We start from the raw sequence: 12,193 nt of genomic DNA, 5'->3' as shown, positions 1-12,193 counted from the left end.
TAACCGTACCCGAGCGAATGGACGAGCAATTGTTGTCACCGTTGATGTTTGAAGAAGCGAAAGAGGAAGGATGCTCACGGCCTCACGCTGCAGTGCTCTGGGAGACCCTTGCCCGAAAAGAACCCAGCATGTGCAAGCTTGGGTAAATGGCCAATCAACGAAGCGCAATGAAAGAAGACTTGGAGCAAAGCCTGGCTTGGCGCCCGCTCCCCACCTTACCCATTTTCGGACCAGCCGACCGATGAATTGGCTTCCCTGTGCGGGTTTCGGGCTGTCAAAAGTGTGATGGAAACGAAGGCTTGTCAACAGGCACGACATTTTGGGAAGAAAAAGGCAGCCAGGACATCACTTCTCTGTGTTGCGTCCGCTACATACCTAGTACCTGCCACTTGGAATCAAGGGTTCAATTGACTCATACGCATATGCCTATCTCGTTGCACCCATATGATCTAGGCACACATACATACCTCGAGGCCGACAGGCTGCCGTGTGCTACAACACACGCACTGACGAATGCGACGAACAAGAAACGCCAATGCCGGAAGTCTGCAAGGCGCCGAGTTCCTTGCCAGCCCTCTCCAACTTTTGAAGGGTTGCTTCGAGTGGAGCAAGCAAGCGGTCGCACCCACCTAGAATCGCTCGCCGTGTCCGACCATGCAGGCTGGGTCGCTGAAACACTGGCTGCTGGAATATTTTGTAGGCATGCCCCTGGTGTGGCCGGACTCAATTGATTGACATTGAGGTTCAACATACAACCAGCAGTCCATCACCAAGTACCAGATCCAAGTGGCACATACTCGGAGACATGCTCTAGATAGTGAGCCTTTTCTCGAACTTCAAGAGCCCTCGCTCCAAAACTTTTCAACGGGCGAGAACCGTTCTCTCACACAGGTGTTCTCTAATGCCTCTCTCCGTTTGCTTCAAGACCATCAAGATTGGAAGATAGGTAGTAGGCCTTTAGAACTAGCTACTAACAAGGTTGGGTCGTATGTTGAACGCAGCTGCGATGCGGGTCAGACTCACAAAAAAAGAAGACCAAGAAGTAGCTGGCCAAACTGTACTAAGACCAAAGAGGCACGCCGGATGGCCTTGCAGTGATTGGCTAGTTTTGTTATGCAAGCTCCCACTGTCTTCGCTGCGCCCGCTCGCATGTCTAATGAACCACTGGTCAAAGATCCCGTCCGCTGCTTTGCGCATTGTTGAAATATCGGGGATGACTCCCATCGGCCGACTCTTTTTTGCTCTTCTCTTTTCCTCCTTTTTCCATCGAATTGAGATCACACAGTCACTCCGGCTTCCCAATCACAGGTGCCCCTGACGGACATTCCCCCTTCGTCCTTCGACACTCAACAAGTGTCCAAGCAAGCCGTGTCAACCACCTTGGTGGACCAACCACGAGGCAGTCGTCGCAGCAGTCGAGGAGCATCCCCCGTCGTCGTCAAGCAACACGGAGATCATCCTACTGCCCTGCCGGTACCCCACCAATCTCAAGTTACCACACCCACGACAAGCAAGCAAACCTATCGGTATCGCTTAGCCAACAACAACCTTGTTTCAGCCGCAGCATTCGAACTTCCCAGAAGCTCCGGCACATATTCTCACTATAGAACCATCACCAAGAGATAGCCAATTGATCTGGCCCACCCAGGCGCAGTCACGAGACTTTGCTTATCTCAACTTCGACACTTTGTCTCCAACAATTTATCCCCGAGACCCCTGAGATTCTGGCTCAAATGGCTGGCATATCTCCAACCAATTCGGCCAACGCCTTCATGGAGGGCTTCTCGGTCTGCCAGGCCAACCTCGGCGAGGCCCTCACCTGGCTCCCTGCCATGGGCACTCCTGAGCTCGATGACATGATCAACGCCTTCATCCCGGGTCCTGCATCCATCAAGGACAAGCGTGCCCACATCTCCATGGACTTCCTCAGCTACTCGCAGCGCACCGGGTTCAACTTCAAGTTCTACCCCGTCCCCTCGACCTCCTTTACCCCCGCCAGCATCGCTTCTTCAGCCAGCTCTTCGCAGTTTGTTGATTCTGGCTACGCATCTAGCTTCAACGTCTCCCCGGTCATTTCCGACTCGAGCGCATGGACCCAGTCTCCGGCCTCTTTCACTTCCCCAGCCGCCTTCGACGACGCTACCAGGATAGCAAAGGCCCGCTCTTCGACCTCCACTACCAAGAAGTCGACTTCTCCTAGTAGTCGACATCAGGTCGTCGACTTTGCCAACCATCCCGGCATGCGGATCATGACCAAGGATGGCCGGGATGTTACCAACTCTGCCTCCCGGGGATGCAAGACCAAGGAGCAGAGGGACCATGCTCACCTCATGCGCATCATCAAGGCCTGTGATGCATGCCGGAAGAGGAAGGTCCGTTGTGATCCCAGCCACAAGAAGCGGGCTGCCTCGCACACATCTCCCGCTGCGACCGAGTCGAAGCCCACCAAGAAGCAAAGGAAAGAGACAGCAGAAGCACCGCCGCCTGCTCCAGTTGTTGTTGAGACCACCCCCGAGTTGCTCGACGTCAACCACTTGGAGAACTTCGATGCTGCCACATTCGTCATGCCCTCTGTTGAAGGAATCGAGACGGTCGATGATAACTTTTGGAACCGGTACTTCAACTTCGACCAGGATGTCTTTCCCGACTTTACTCCTGGCACCTTCGATCAGTTCACTCCTTCCCAGGAGCTCTTCTACCAGAGCACCAGCTCCTCATCCGCCGCCTCTCCGTCGCAGGTATTCACTCCAGAGACCCCGGTACACAGTCGCCCTTCACCGGCAATTGCCAACGAACCAGTGGTTGCGACGGCCGCTCCGGCTCTGCCCTACCTAAACCCGGGCGTTCCGCATGGCACCGAGTTTGTTGACTTCAATCTCTACTCACCACCTGCCGACTTCTCTCTCGACGAGGAGCTCCTCGGCCTTGGCCAGCAACAGTCCCATGCACCTTTCGACTTTGGATACGCCGATCAGCAATACTTTGGCGATGCCAGCGTCGTTGCCCACAGGGCTGAGTCACGATCCAGTCCATCTTCACCATCCGTATCCGGAGTGATACCAAGTCACCAACGACTGCCACTTGAGGTATACGGCGGACTCCCCGGAAGCGAAGACCTACCGACCTTGAGCAACGTATCGCCAGCTGTACAAGCCCCCGGTCAACTGGCCGTGCAGCAACAACAAGAACAACAGCGCTATCGCCAACTTGCATCAGGTAATGAGAGCAGGGTAATCCCACAAAGTTCTGTGCAGCAATCTGTAACAATTGGCTCAGGAATGCTGCATAGTCCAGCTTCTCCTGCCTCCAACGTTGCAAGCAGCTCGTTGACGGCGCTGAATGTTCGACATGCACCTCATAACATCGACAGATCTGTGATGAACGTCGGCCGAACGGATCTACACCGGCGTTCACCGATTGCCTTGCAGTTTGTGAATGCTGGTGAATCGGTGAACGCCGGTGCTGCCACCCAACACGCATCGTCTGTTGAACAACAATCTCGCGCCGCGACGGTGGAGACGTCTGCAAGGTTGAAGTCACCAGTTAAATACAACAGCTCTGTCCATCAAGGACAGAAGCAAGGATTTGCTGGTCTGCCGGTAAACCTCTCGACAACATCCCGAGATGTCAGCAGTGGCATTTGCCACAGTTCTGCCTCCAACTCGACCCGCCTGGGGACAACAACGACGGCCACAACAACGACAGCCTCGTCACAGTCTTCCACCACCACCACCATCTTGCCAGGCCGACGAGAAAGCGGCGACGGAGAAGGATTCGCAAAGATTGGAGCAAAGCTTTCGAGCTACACTACCTCCGCATCATCTTCCTCTCAATCCTCCTCCTTCCCGCTAGTCGTGCTTGGTCTCGTCTCTTGTCTCGTGGTAGCTGCTTTGCGGACATGCTGCAGCCACATCAACGACAACTGGGGCGGTCATTTCGACCCCCTTAACACTCTGTTCATTGCGAGCTTGTCCTTATTCTCACTTTGGCTACAATCATCATTCCGATGGTCAGTCGATCCCGACACCCACACCACAAGTCATGCCTCCGTCCAAGGACTCTTCGGCTCCTCAGTTTCCCGACAAGCCAAAGCGCTTGTTGCGAGCAATTCGCCCTTTGTCCGGATGGTGTCTAGATCACGATCAATCATGATCTAAATCACCCCGGCTAAGGCTGGAGTTGGAGAAAAAGACTGGTGTGATCCCATCTGATTTGATTGTTGACAATTGTCGAGTTCCTTTCATGGCATGCAAAGCATATGATTCAGTTTGTTTTTCAGTTGTTTAGCGGTGTGCAGCGTTTGCGAATTTACCACGATACCCCAGAAAGTCCTTTTTTTTTTCTGAGCTTGAGACATGTTGTCGTTCTCTTTTCTTTCTTTCGTTGACAGAGAGAGAGAACGATGATGCTTTTTCATGACGGCTTGCGAAGCGAGTTGACTTGGATTGATGATGTTGGACTGGTGATGAGACAGCAACCGAGAGAGGGCGGGATGAGAGGGGAAAAGGACTTGCTAGGTAGAGATAGTTCGGGCTCTATTTTCATGGGTTTATGTCGCAGAGGTATTGGGCAGTGGCAGTGTTGGCTCTTACTCTCCTCGATCTGGGGTGACTTGCTCAGTCATCGGTCGATTCATCAATACACAAGTCGGTCTCCTTTGGAGGCCGTCGTAAATTATACTATGCTGTTCCCTTCGTATGGTGAAGTGTGGAATATGGTTTTGATTAACTTCACATGGTTGTAGGTGTTTGGATCTGTTGTCTTGTTTGTGACATCGAACTTGCTGTGGCTTGTCCACAACAAAATAACTGCGACAGTGCCGTAAACACCAAGATGGATTCACGTATTCGCCTTTCTTTTTCTTCCTTTCGACTGTCCTTATAGTCATCCAATGTCCTCAAAAGGTGTTCACACACCTACTAACTCGTGGGTGTCTTGTTTTTTGGCCGTTGACATCGTGCTCTGGAGTCTACGTTTATGTGTTTGTCCCGACTTTGTTTGGCCAGCTGGTAGTCGACGATAAGCTGATAAGGATTGGGTTTCAATGAAATTGTTAGTGCAAAGCGCCGCACAGACATGCAATTATGCAAAACATTACACCAGACGAAAGTGGAGCCAGTTCGCCCTTCCATTCAAGGTCTAGCCCAACAAAAGTCTGCAGCACATGCAAAGTCGCAAAGAAGGTACAACATGGATAACGGCAACACAAGTTTGATGTTGGCCCCGTCGTGGCCACTTTCCGCTTGAACTTGTGTCTGTTTTGGTTTCAAAACGTTCTTTTTATACTTTTCTCTGCCGCTATCAATATCCATCTATTGTTATTTGACAGCGTTTTTGTGGCGTATAAGCGCGGCAACGTCTACCGATATTTACGAGCTGTACCAGATCGACCCTTTCTGAGCGAGGTCGAGACGGAAATTGAAGTCAATGTATGTCCCCATTTGTTCGCTTTTGTTGTGCTCCTTCTCTTCGCTTTCCGTCCTCAAGTTTAAATTCAGCAGTAGACGTGTTCCTACAGTGAGCATTGAAGATAGTTTTCTTTGGATGGAGTAAGAGTGAGCAGAGATAGAGGTTAGATACACCCACATCCGGTCAGAGTGGGCCTTTTTTTCTTTCTCGAAACTCGAAAAGCTCTCACTCACCAATCCTTGTCCGCTCCGTTCCCTGTCACTCTATTTTTGTTCATTTTTTTTTCTCTTCATGAATGAGCGCACAACAAAACTAACAACACTAAACGCTTGCGGAGTGTTATTGGCGACACCTCACAACTGCTGAACGGAGCTGTCCTGTTCTGTTCTGTTCTGTTGGTGGCCGCAGTTCGCCGTTTACATACATACTAGAAAGACATACACTTCCGCAACGGGACGGAAAGAGAAAGTCAGTCGTCCAAAGTTCCCATCGTTGGCCTCACACACAAACCCAAGACGGGCCACAGACACACAGCAGCGTAACAGAGTGCGGACCCGGAACCGCGATATTGGATTGGGGTTGACCGACAGGAATTGGAGAGTTTGAAAGGGTTTTGCTCCCGAGAATCCTCAAGGTGTTCATTCGTTCATCCAGGATTCGAGGTCGCTCCTTCCGACCGCTGCGCCAGCATTATCACCAACAACCAGTAACGCGCCCAAGCAACACCGATTAAGCAAGTTGCTCCATTTCCAACAAGAGCATCCATTCACTGATCCTCAAGCACAACCGTCAGAGCAGGCTGGTAGCTTGTCATTTGTGCAAAGAGGCAGTTCGATTTGTGCTGCTGTTGAGGCAAACTTGTCGTTCTTTGTGCATCAAGTTTGTCTGAGTGTCACCAGCTCGTTGGCGTCACTTGGTATTCAACAAATTTGCGTGCCCCTTTATCCTTAACGCTTAACCATCAATATCACGGAGGGGAAAGAATAGAAGGTGTGGTGGAAATTATATCGAGAGGAAAGTCTGAAAGGCGTGCAAGAAACTGCAGTGTCAGCAAGTGGCGGACTTTGGAAAAGACAAAAAGGAAGGAAGGAAAGCAGGAAGGAAAGACTGAAGGAAACTGCGCGTGTCAATACTGTTGGAAGGGTTCAGGTTGAAAAGAAAGAAGCAAGCAGCTTGCACCTTGGTTTTTTCTGGTCAAGCCATCGTCGTCGAGAAAGTGGTTTGCTACAGAAACCTCACTGCAAGGCATAGAAACGGAAAGAAAGGTTGATTGCGACTGCAGCTGCTGTTCTGTCTAGCGATTGCTGCTTCCACCTTTCAGGATGGCATATACTTTCCTGGACGCGGTCGCGGCCACTGGCCAGCGCATTTCCGCTTTCTTTCAGACCGTCACCATTTTTCTTCTCGACCATACCCTCCGACCGGCCTTTAGTTTGTTCTCAAGCAACTTTAACATCCCTCTGCTTGAGGGGCCCCCACCTCAGCAAACTGCCGCCGGTGAAGAGCAACAAGAACACCCGCGTCCCGAGCTTAGGCAATTTCAACAACAACAGCAACAACCTTCACATCAGCTTGACATCCAAGATCAGGATTCTGTCACTGCCACTCCCGCAACCACATCTCAATCGCAATTCAAGAATCAATCTGAAGACGCCTCTGCTACCAATCTTAACGCTCTTCCGCAAGTGTCCTTCTTGTCGCTTACGCCCGAACAAGCAAACAGCTCACAGCTGCCCGACACGGAACCCGACATGGCCCGCACTTCATCGGCCACGGCCACGCTGGCACCAGAACAGCAGCCGCTTAAAAAGATCCCCGTTCCCAACATCCTTCCCGCCTTGCCCCTAGTTGCCCCTGCAAAGGAGAATGCGGCCCCTGTCAAGGCCGGCTCTACCGTCGCCGCCTCTGTCGATTCTGAGAACAACCTCACCGGAGATTTGGGACGTCTAAGCATTGCGACTGACGCCGCTGCTGTCGCTGCAACCGGTGTCGTCGGTTCCGGCGATCGGGTTTTGGCAACTCAGCAGCCCTTGGATAACACCACACCTGCCGCAGCCGCCGATGGTGCCAATGATGCCGAACCTCGGCAACACCTCACGACCAACGTCTTTCATGGCCATGGCCCTAGCACTAGTGTCGGTTGGAATATTGTCGACTCGCTTCCCAGGGCCCCGGTTGTCCGCTCCCCCGCTGTCCCTATCAACCATGAGCTCTCGCAGACTAGTCAGCTGAAGGAGGGCTTTACTGATAGCGCAGCCCAACTCGAGGCCGAACTTGAGACGCCTGAGGAGGCTGCTGAAAGAGCGATGCACGCTGGCTTCATGAGGGAGGCTTTGGATATGGTATGTCTCCATGCTGCTTGACTGCTCTCATGCTTGTGTCATCGGTTGCTAACTGGTTTCGATTGTAGGCCCGACTTGCCCTCAAGACCAACGAGACGCCTGTCGGCTGCGTACTTGTGTACAAGGACCGAGTAATCGCCAGGGGCATGAACGCAACCAACGTCAGCCGCAACGGCACTCGACATGCCGAGCTCATGGCTATTTGTGCTCTGCTGTCCTACTCTGGTGACGCTGATCTTGAGCCTAAGAATGTGCAACCCCAGTGCAACCACGATGAGCCTAGCGTTTGGGGCGACGTTGACCCCCGCGACGGCCACCTCTTCCCCTACGGCCAAAAACTTCACCCTGCTCCTCGCGTCGACCGATCGGTTATCTCTGAGTGCACCCTTTACGTTACGGTCGAGCCTTGCGTCATGTGCGCCTCGCTTCTTCGCCAGCTCCGTATCAAGAAGGTTTACTTCGGTGCTGTCAACGACAAGTTTGGCGGAACTGGAGGTGTTTTCCGCATTCATAAGAACTCCCCTTTCTCAATGGCTTCAGCCCCTCCGTCGCCTGCGCCCCAGAACGGCAAGGGTATCGCGAGACCCGCTTTGGAGCGTCGCCCCGTTTCGGCTCTGAACATCGGTACTGGTGGAGTTGAAGGTCAGGAGCCTGAACCTGCCGGTGATGACACCGACGAGTCTAAGCAGAATGAGACTGTGGGCGAGCAACCTGGCCGAAACACCACATCTCTCTTCGAGCCTGAACTGCATGGCGATGGTGGCAATGTGGAGCCAGGCTATGAGGTAGAGGGTGGCTGGGGACGCGATGAGGCCGTCACCTTGCTCAGGCAGTTCTATGTCCAAGAGAACGGACGGGCTCCCGTTCCCAGGAAGAAGGAAGGTAGAGCGGCCCGCTTGGCGGCTATGATGGAGCGCGATGGCCATGCTGGTGGGCCGATGGCCGATGCCCCTGCAGTTGCCAAGCCAGAGGAGAATGGCACTTCCGTTGATGGGGATGCTGCGGCGCAGGAAGATGAGGAGGATACGGAAAAGACGGAGGATGAGAACTCCGGTAACAGCTCGGATGCGTGAATCGAATGATTGCATGAAGCTACTGTCTTGGTTTCTAGCAGTCTGGCATGCAGAACCTGTGCTCTGGAGAAGAAGTATTCAGGTTATTGATATGTGGAGGTATGTTTCCCTTCACCTTCTTTTTCCTTCTACATGCCATATACCGTATACTAACTGTTGATCCGTAGGTTATATCTTCGAGCATCAAGGAGTGACGGAGACCATAGCGTCCTCAAAAACCACTGCATGCATAAGAGCACAAGGCATGGAATGGAGTAGCACGAGTTATGGCGGGGAGGCTTTTGTGTTTTTGCATCGATTTTCTTGATGGGTAGTGTTTGAGCATTGGTTTGCATGTAGATGATCAGTATCACGAGACTGTGGGCTTCAGGTTATGGAAAAGCTATGGGTATGTGTGGAGACAAGGAAGTGGAAAAGAGAAGAGAAGAAATTATGCCTCACGGCTTTACGAAGTCTAAGAAGTTTACACATGTCGACCAGGAAGGTATATCGCGGGCTTGACGTAAATGCTAGCTGGAGGCCTTTCTAATCCAAGTGGATGAGGGCTTGTCACGGTTTGTGATCATGATGGGTGTCAATCAGAGGTTGCGGGTTGAATAACTTCCACACGCTCTGTTGGGCTTTTCTGATGCCCATATGTCTGATATGTATGTACTAAACGTATAAATTCGATGTCTATTGATCATCTGAGATCGAGTCTCGAGCAACGATCCCATCTTCTCACACTTGGACTTCTCCAGAGGCCTCCGCCCTACAGCGAAAGCCATTCCTCTTCTCCAGCACAGTCCTCATATAGAGCTCCTTTACTTCCACTACCTCCCCCTGCTCTTCATCTACGGTAGACCTCCTCAACAACCTCCGCATTCCGCTTCCAATCAACCAACCCCTGCTCCTCCCCCTCCTCCACATCAACAATCATAACCTCCCTAATCCTCTCCACTTCCTCCTTGGTAACTCCCAACCTCTCAATCACATACTTCTCCGCCCCTCCATACTCCTCATCGATGTACTGCAACGTAGCCAACATCGACTCCTTCCGGCTGGAGACCATTCGTTCGGCCGCTGCCCGGTCCCCGTCAAAGGCTGGGTCCAGCATCACGTGGTCGACAATGGCGGGCTTGCGGTGCGCCAGGCCGAGGTCGGTCAAGGAGTATTCATGGGCGATGACGGTGGGGGGTAGGTGCAGGAGGGAGAGGAGGAGGGCGACAAAGAGGCCGGTGCGATCTTTGCCGGCGCTGCAGTGGACTAGGAGGGGACTGGGGGATGTGGAAGAGGAAGAGGAAGAGGAAGAGGCGAGTTGCTGGAAGATGGTCCGGTAAGGGGCGTAGGTGTTGTGGGGGTCTGCGGCGCCGGCAAGGATAGTTGAGTAGGCGCGGACGAAACCCTGCGTTTTTTAATAAAAGAATGTTAGAGGTGGTACTTTGAGGAGCAACGGGGGGAGGGGGAAGGGAAGAAAGGAAGAACAGGAAGAGTAAAAGGAAAGAAAGAGAGCAGAAAGATAATCAACAAGACAGAAGAAACAAAAACAAGATAAAAGACGAAAAAAGAGAGGGAGGGAAGAAGAAAAGGGGAGCTGTATCGGCCTCGTAGGGCGTTTGTGCAAAAACGACTGTGCATCATCCAAGATGACATGCGAGAAGAAACTAAAGGTTCATCGAAGAATATGCCGTATATCCATCAAAGTTCTTGAAGCAAAGTCGTACATTGTGTCTTGCTTGCTGTTGCATAGCCGTATTTGCAAACAGAGCGAACATGAAAAAGTGATATGATGCAACTTGAAGGGGAGGGCGTGATGGTCAGGCGACGAAGGATGAGACGCAACACGCGCCAGCACAGCGGTTGATCCGTGATATGTGCTTCACAGAAGCTTTCATCATGGCTTCATGACAGGTTCGTGTCATCTACGAGTTCCCTGTGCCCTCTTGCCTTGGGTCTAGAAACCGCGTTTCCACACGCTTTGGTACAAGCCTCAACGGGGACGAGTAGTGCAAGCACCGTTTCAAGTGACCCCGACTCCCGCCTAGAAATAATAGATAACCCAAGATGGCATCATCTACCCCCTTTCTGTACTCTCTCAACACACTCCTCTCCCCCGAGATCCCTTCGCGTCCAGAGACGAAGGAAGAAGGAAAAGGACAAAAAAAAAAAAAAAGGGGGGGGAGATACAGAAGGAAAAAAGGGAGTGACACAGAAAGAGACTCACCGCCGGCCCATCGGTATAATCTCTAAACCTAGAATTCCTCAATTGGAAGCGAACCGCCAACGCCTCCGGAGACATATCCACGTCGGGAAACACGGGCACATGGCACCTCTGCGCGCCCGCCCACTCTTTGGGTTCCGTCTCGGGTGTCTTGCCAAACTCCAGCTTGGACCGGAAGTCGTACACGTGCGTGATTCCCAGCTTTTGCATCACGGCTACGCCTTCGTCTGTGAGCTGGGTGGGGTCAGCGGAGCGGAAGACTACACCCTTCCGAACCATCTTTTTGCGGTGGCCAGAGGTGGTGGATGGGATCTCGTAGCCACCAATGTCGCGGAGGTTGATGAGCCCAGGTGCGGAGATGAAGGGTGGAGAGGGGAGGAGGAAACTGCGGACGGCCGAGGAGGATGGGGTTGGGCCGGGAAGCTGGCTTGGGTGAGGAGACCTGGAATCGGGGCCGGAGCCGGAGCCGGGCCCGGCGGTGGCGGCGGCGGCGACGGCGGCGGCGGGGGCTTGGACACTCATCTTGTCGGCTGTGATGATATTAAGATCCTTGGAATTTGAGTTTCGGAGGAGCGGTAGCCGTGTGTAGCGTATGACTTATGTATGACTTGTAGAATCGAGAGATATGGCGTATGAGTGGGTGTGTGGAAAGTGAGGCCTCTTCTTTTGTGTGTGCCAAGCCGTGATGTTGAAGCTGCACTGGATGCTCTTTCCGTAACTATCTTTCTCTGCGATCTTGGTGATCCTGTACAATATAGGGTCAGTTCTTGGACTATCGAAGCCCCAGTGCCTTTTTCGAAATCTGAGATCCTCGATTCTGCTCGTCAACACGACGGTTGTTTGGTGGTGCGTCGTTGTACCTAGTAACGTCTGCACGGGGCTGCCCGGATGAATGGACCCGCCGCGCCTTTACGCCGCTGAGTTACCTATCGGAATTCCATATTGCCAGCTGCTATTCCAGCGCATGACAGGGGCAGCTCCACCGAACCCGCGCTCGATCACACCCTACCTGCCGAGTGGCACTTTCCAGTTTCCAGTCGACCAGACACACTAACAACCTTGCTAACATGTTGCTGCCAGCGCAGATAGTGCAAAGAAGTTGAGGAGGCTCAGCAATCAGATGGCCCCCAACTGCCATCTCTGGAACCGTCACTTTGATCTTACCGGCA

At 52.6% G+C, this 12,193-nt stretch overlaps 3 protein-coding genes across 4 annotated transcripts; 2 read left to right on the top strand and 1 right to left on the bottom strand.

Moving 5' to 3' along the window:
- Positions 1-1,194: 1,194 nt before the first annotated feature.
- Positions 1,195-5,242, top strand: NCU01886 (hypothetical protein). The gene has a single exon (XM_960424.3). The coding sequence runs from the start codon at positions 1,734-1,736 to the stop codon at positions 4,155-4,157; it is 2,424 nt and encodes an 807-aa protein (XP_965517.1). The 5' UTR covers positions 1,195-1,733; the 3' UTR covers positions 4,158-5,242.
- NCU01888 lies at positions 5,237-9,313 on the top strand. 2 transcript variants are annotated; one of them, XM_011394588.1, is made up of 4 exons: positions 5,237-5,429; positions 5,747-7,751; positions 7,820-8,923; positions 8,992-9,313. In XM_011394588.1, exons 2-3 carry the CDS (start codon positions 6,732-6,734, stop codon positions 8,822-8,824), a joined length of 2,025 nt encoding a protein of 674 aa, XP_011392890.1. In that variant the 5' UTR covers positions 5,237-5,429; positions 5,747-6,731; the 3' UTR covers positions 8,825-8,923; positions 8,992-9,313. The 2 variants fall into 2 exon arrangements, with proteins under 2 accessions (XP_011392890.1, XP_011392889.1); XM_011394587.1 differs by lacking the exon at positions 8,992-9,313 and having other exon boundaries at positions 5,406-5,429; positions 7,820-8,961.
- A 78-nt stretch (positions 9,314-9,391) lies between these two features.
- On the bottom strand, positions 9,392-11,898 carry NCU01889 (hypothetical protein). Its single transcript, XM_960427.2, has 2 exons — positions 11,028-11,898; positions 9,392-10,208 (listed from the first exon to the last, which is right to left on the bottom strand). The coding sequence occupies exons 1-2, from the start codon at positions 11,544-11,546 to the stop codon at positions 9,654-9,656; spliced, it is 1,074 nt and encodes a 357-aa protein (XP_965520.1). The 5' UTR covers positions 11,547-11,898; the 3' UTR covers positions 9,392-9,653.
- Positions 11,899-12,193: the final 295 nt, after the last annotated feature.

Source organism: Neurospora crassa, linkage group I, assembly GCF_000182925.2.
Source record: "Neurospora crassa OR74A linkage group I, whole genome shotgun sequence".
NCBI lineage: Eukaryota > Fungi > Ascomycota > Sordariomycetes > Sordariales > Sordariaceae > Neurospora > Neurospora crassa.
The sequence above is the reverse complement of the archived record's forward strand: the minus strand, read 5'-3'. Positions and strand labels throughout refer to the sequence as shown.

Coding starts and splice junctions, on each gene's coding strand:
- NCU01889 (XM_960427.2), bottom strand. CDS start 11,546: ATGAGTGTCCAAGCCCCCGCCGCCGCCGTCGCCGCCGCCGCCACCGCC. Junction 10,209..11,027: donor ATTATACCGATGGGCCGGCG/GTGAGTCTCTTT, acceptor TAAAAAACGCAG/GGTTTCGTCCGCGCCTACTC.
- NCU01888 (XM_011394588.1), top strand. CDS start 6,732: ATGGCATATACTTTCCTGGACGCGGTCGCGGCCACTGGCCAGCGCATT. Junction 7,752..7,819: donor TGAGGGAGGCTTTGGATATG/GTATGTCTCCAT, acceptor TTTCGATTGTAG/GCCCGACTTGCCCTCAAGAC.
- NCU01886 (XM_960424.3), top strand. CDS start 1,734: ATGGCTGGCATATCTCCAACCAATTCGGCCAACGCCTTCATGGAGGGC.